The sequence below is a fragment of the Patiria miniata genome, unplaced genomic scaffold (assembly GCF_015706575.1).
Source record: "Patiria miniata isolate m_02_andy unplaced genomic scaffold, ASM1570657v1 HiC_scaffold_17, whole genome shotgun sequence".
NCBI classification, from domain to species: domain Eukaryota; kingdom Metazoa; phylum Echinodermata; class Asteroidea; order Valvatida; family Asterinidae; genus Patiria; species Patiria miniata.
In genome coordinates, this window is record NW_024037055.1 from 10381316 (window position 1) to 10386649 (window position 5334).

A 5334-nucleotide genomic window follows, 5' to 3' on the forward strand; every position below is an offset into this window, starting at 1 on the left:
TAATTGTTGATGTTGATGATGTTGTTGTTGTTGTTGTTGAATGTTGATGTTGATGTTGATTTTTGATATTGATTTTTGATGTTGATGTTGTTGATGATTGTTGACGTTGATTGTTGATGTTGATTATTTATGTCGATTGTTGATGATGTTTCTTGATGTTGATTGTTGATGTTGGTTATTGATGTTGATTGTTGATGATTGTTGATGTTAATTGTTAATTGTTGATTCTGATTGTTGATTGTTGATTGTTGATGTTGATGTCGGTTGATGATTATCGATAGTTGATTGTTGATAGTTGATGGTTTTTGGTGTTGATTGTTGATTTTGACTGTTGATTTAGATTTTTGATTTGTTATTGTTGATTAGTTGATGGTGATTGTTCAGTGATGTTGATGTTATGTTTATATGTTTTCAACTATCGCATTTTTGATGACGTCATGATGACGTCACATTCTTTTCAAAGTTTTGTGTATATACTTATTCCCTATCAAATCAAATACAAAAAGAATTTTGAATTTTGCATGTTGCGTTCGTGTGATATGGCTTAAAGGTCCAACAATTCATAAAATCATATAAAATCACATGATGACGTCATTATGAAGTCATTTCAATTTGTACCTATAACACATCCCGGTCTACCTACATACCGAGTTTCAACCCAATCAGACTTACCGTGCTGTGGACATTGGGCTTCGAATTATGAACTTTTAAGATGACGTCACGTGACCCATGATGACGTCATTAAAACAATACTTGGTGGTGCTCAATATTCTTTTGTGGATTTAGCCTGGACCAAGTTTGAAGCGACTTGGAAAAGTGTTAAATTTTGTAATCAGAATAAAATTGTAAATATTTTAAAAATCGTTAAAAATCTGTCGATGACGTCATCGTGATGTCATTTCATATTTTGTGCACTGGTACAATTATCTACCCACCCACCAAGTTTCAGTACGATCGGACATTCCCTTATATGTGTTTTACAAAATCGCATTTTTGATGACGTCATCATGACGTCACACATTTTTCAAAATTGTGTGCATATACTTATTGCCTAACAAACCTAATACAAAAAGAATTTTGAATTTAGCATATTGCGTTCGTGAAATATGGTTTCAAGGTCCAAAACGTCAAAAACAGATATAAAATCACACGATGACGTCTGATGACGTCACCTCAATTTTTATCTTTAACACATCCCGGTCTACCAACATACCGAGTTTCAACCCAATCCGACTTATAGTTCTTTAGATATAGGGTCCTAGAGTTTGCACATTTCAGATGACGTCACGTGGCCCATGATGACGTCATGATGACGTCACTTTTCCCATGCACGAGTTCACTGTGGGTTCTGACTCTGTGCCAAGTTTCAAAAAAAAGAAAAAAAAATCTTAACGAAAACAAGAGCTGTTTCGGTGTGTACACCGAAACAGCTAATTATGGATGAATCACGTGCGTGAACAAATGCGTCACAAACCGCCCGGACTACTTTTGTGGAATAGACGTTTTTACAAGTCTTGCACACTGGAAACCCATACAAAATGTCAGCGTTTTCACCCACATAATAATTATATGCGCATCTGAAGACATCAAAATGACTGATACATCAAACTGAAGTGCAGAGTACGCCTTTTCTACTGGATATTACAAAATAAGACTCAGCTCGTGCGATCTGGTCCCACCATATTCTAAGCAATTTTTGTCTTCTATTAGTATTATAAGCAACTCATTAAGCTGAGGCTAACACTCCTGCCTATATTTTAGGGTCTATCCGACAGGGTTTCCCCAGGGGTCAGCTGCCACGTCTGGCATGCCTCCGTACCGTTGGCCTCTTGGAGACCTGACCTCGGAGATGGCCACGGCAGAGTGCAGAGACACGGTGGAGTTCCGCGTAGTGCCGGCGGCATTTGGTGGGGATGAGACATCCCTTGGGCTCATGGAACCAGTTGACCTGGGGCTCAGATCCAGTTGGGAACCTTCCTCGATGTCCTCTCCTTGGTGCATTGTAACGACTTCCAGGACTCGCATCTGCCTGCCTCCACGGCTTCTGGCCCGTCTGGACCGGGGCTCTGTCACAGCGACTTCACCGCCGGTAGCCGCGGGCGTGTAAGCCGGAGGGAGCTCCCCTGGCACACTCTGCATGACCCCTGACATGCTGACCGCGCCGCCCACAGCGCCAAAGGCGTTACCGATTGACACAGGCTGCTGTCGCATCTCGTAGAAGGCCGCGGCAAGCGTGTTAGCCAGTCGGGTGGCGTCCCTTAAGTCCCGGCACACTACGCCGTGACACTCCACCCGTCCGTCTGACCCAGCCGTCCCGCCATCGAGGGAGCGGCGGTTGTACACCCAGATAAGAGCGCGATTGCACGGCTCGTGGTTGGCGGAGCATCTTGCTATGCGGACTGTCTCGAAGAATTCTCTGATACCCTCTTGCGGGCTATTGGTCTCCTGGTTGTCTCGGGAGGATGGGATGACCCTCAGAATAAATCCAAGAGGTATAACCTTGACATACACCTGTGATATCATAAACAATTCATGGACTTAGGATGGATACAATGATTAAGGATGAATGGAATTAGCTCATTTAAAGGAGTGCACAAAGTTTTCCCACCTTTTGTTTCACAACGGGTCCTTTTCGGGTTCCAACCCGACCCTGATCCAACGGGTTCGAATCCGACTCTGATCCAAGTTCAGAATTCAGTCTCTTTCTGATTCGGTACGTTTCTCTATCGTTAAACTTAGACGGGTGGTTCTTACAGACGGTCACCAATTTGATTGAGGATGACTGTGTGCTCACAAAATGTAGTCAGTCACAAAGTCATGTTTAAGTTCGTGACGGATAGCCGCTGGGAGGGGATGAGGGGCGGATAGGTAACATCATGTCACCACTGTTCGATGCGGACATGCAAAGCCAAAGGGGCAAAGAGGAGAGGCTATAGCGGGAAGGATTTGGTTGGGTTTTACAGTTTCCTTCCAGTCAACATTATTTTTCAGCCTTTTTATTCTTCTGGATTTGGATTTTGTTGACGTATTGCATCCGGTCCCTGACAAGCACAGTCAAGCCACAGAGGGCTCTATCAAGAAGATCAAGCAAATCAAGTCTTGGGACTTTTTTGGCACTATACACCCAGTGAACACACCTAACGCGGGCGCGTATAGCGTGAGGTAAGCTCGGAATTTCTCGGGCCGCGGGTCTCAGAGCCAACTTCCCAATAGACCTTTATTTTGCTGCTACCATTTCAGTCATGTTCCCTGCATCTTATAACAGTACTGAATAATAATGTTGTTTGTGCAAAAAGGAACCAGACTATTTTTTGCTTCCAGCCTCGCTTTGGTTACGTTGATTTGAATGGGGGAAAATCACGAGGGCCGCAACATGATAATGGTCTATACTGGATTCGATCAGGACCGGCTGCACTCGGAGAACAAAAAACACAAGCAGGCTTGAACATAGACTACGTTTGAATTGACAGCGTCATTCCCCAAATGCAACGCCACAATTACAGCTACATGCACACATTTCTATATTTAGCTCGATGCTTATTTGAGCGATATTGTATTGATCCGTGTGCTTTCATGCGAGTATCACCATGACGACCATTAGTGCTTCCTGAGAGCCCACTGTTATGTAAATTACACTCCATTCTTATACAAAACGAGGTATAGAATGTAAAACAAAAAGCACCACCGCGAACTTGAAAACAGCAGGCGTGTTTGCATTAATGAACACCGTTTGCGGTTGCAGCTATGCAGGTTACAATTTGTGTCGGAAAAAAGTTTTACCAAAAATCGCTGTGCCATAATTAAAGACAGCAAAAAGGTCGACAAGCGAAAAAAGCAAAGCACTTTTGAAAAGGCAACATTTTATGATACGTCATACGTACATATCTTATAAGATGTATCATATATGACGCGATTTCTTGGTATAAATTCAATTTCAAGTTCAAAACCAGTGCATCGATGTGCTATACGGCCGTTTACAAATTATTTATTTCGGCAGTTAAAAATGGTACAATTAAAATAGATAGTTGGGTGGGAAAATGAACGCATTGCAAAATGGGCCCATTCTGTAACTAAAACTGTAATTTCTTCTCATTTTCTTCTCTCTAAAGGTTTCTTCAGGCTTGCGAGCTACAGTGCATAGGGCGCTTTTGAGGAATCCTTGGTTTCATTATCAGAAATAGTTAATAATAATAACAAAATTTCACAATAAAGATCTCAAAATTGCAAAAGTATGGATCATAGTGGCGAGTATGAAAACAGAAAAAAATTGGTACCGAGAAGTATTTCGAATGTTTTGCACGTTAATAAGCTGTTGGTATTTCTAACAAAACCTGACACGCTCTTTAGTCTTCATTCATGTTTTCTCAATATTATATTTTAGGGCGCTCACTGGCGTCATGAACCTGCATTCTTTCTCCAATTTTTTACATGATGATTTTGACTCTGTTGAGCACGACCAACAAAAGTATAGTGGCGTCTGAATCGAGAACCTTTCTAATTGACGTACCTCTGTTGCTGCAGATGACTGCCCCAGAACCGTTCCATGGTCACGTTCATGGCGTCGATGTAGCTTGGCGATCACCCGAGCCAAGTCGGCACTGGTGGCCGTGTCTGTCTCTCTCTCTTCGGTGCAGCCCAGGTACACCTCACACGGTACCCACTCGTCTAGGTTGAAGGCCAACCCGGGCGGTGGTCCACGGGTCGACACCTGCAACCCACTGCCGGCCATTTCGATTTGGAACGCACCTCTGTCTTCCCTCAAAGGAGATTTCTCGATTATTTTACTTCCGCATCCTTTCGATGCTCACGGTCGCAGTGGCAATGTGGGGCGAGTTGTCGGTATCTCTCTGATGTATTGAGTTCGAATCAACCGGTGTCATATAGTCCTACTACACAAAGGGCTAAGAGTAATTATTCACAACTTGATCCAATACCTTCACACATTCTATTGCACGTTCTCACCCTAGATGTATCATATTCTGTCTGCCAATTCCGTAAACAAGTACATGTATAGGGAGGGACTTTCTGTGGGTCCGGGTAGTCACACACCTTCACACAATGGGTTACAATAATAGCCACACAGTTTCATCTCATGGGTTGCGGAGAAACATCACCATTCATCCGTAACGATAACCGAGGATGGTACGTGCATGTACCATGTGTTGAGGAGCGACGTTGTGTTCTCTTTACAGAACACGTGACGCACTTATTGAGAGTGTATGATTATGTACAACAGTTTTTTAATAATTATGTGATTGGTTGTTTGCTTGTTTGTTTGCTTGTTTGTCCGTCTATCGGGCTCTTTTTGAAGTTAACTGCTTCGGTCACTGTCAT

The 5334-nt window shown here is 42.9% G+C and overlaps 1 protein-coding gene across 1 annotated transcript; it reads right to left on the reverse strand.

Moving 5' to 3' along the window:
• Positions 1–1256: 1256 nt before the first annotated feature.
• On the reverse strand, positions 1257–5095 carry LOC119723796. Its single transcript, XM_038194660.1, has 2 exons — positions 4508–5095; positions 1257–2511 (listed from the first exon to the last, which is right to left on the reverse strand). The coding sequence occupies exons 1-2, from the start codon at positions 4727–4729 to the stop codon at positions 1765–1767; spliced, it is 969 nt and encodes a 322-aa protein (XP_038050588.1). The 5' UTR covers positions 4730–5095; the 3' UTR covers positions 1257–1764.
• Positions 5096–5334: the final 239 nt, after the last annotated feature.

Coding starts and splice junctions, on each gene's coding strand:
- LOC119723796 (XM_038194660.1), bottom strand. CDS start 4,729: ATGGCCGGCAGTGGGTTGCAGGTGTCGACCCGTGGACCACCGCCCGGG. Junction 2,512..4,507: donor AGTCATCTGCAGCAACAGAG/GTACGTCAATTA, acceptor ATGATATCACAG/GTGTATGTCAAGGTTATACC.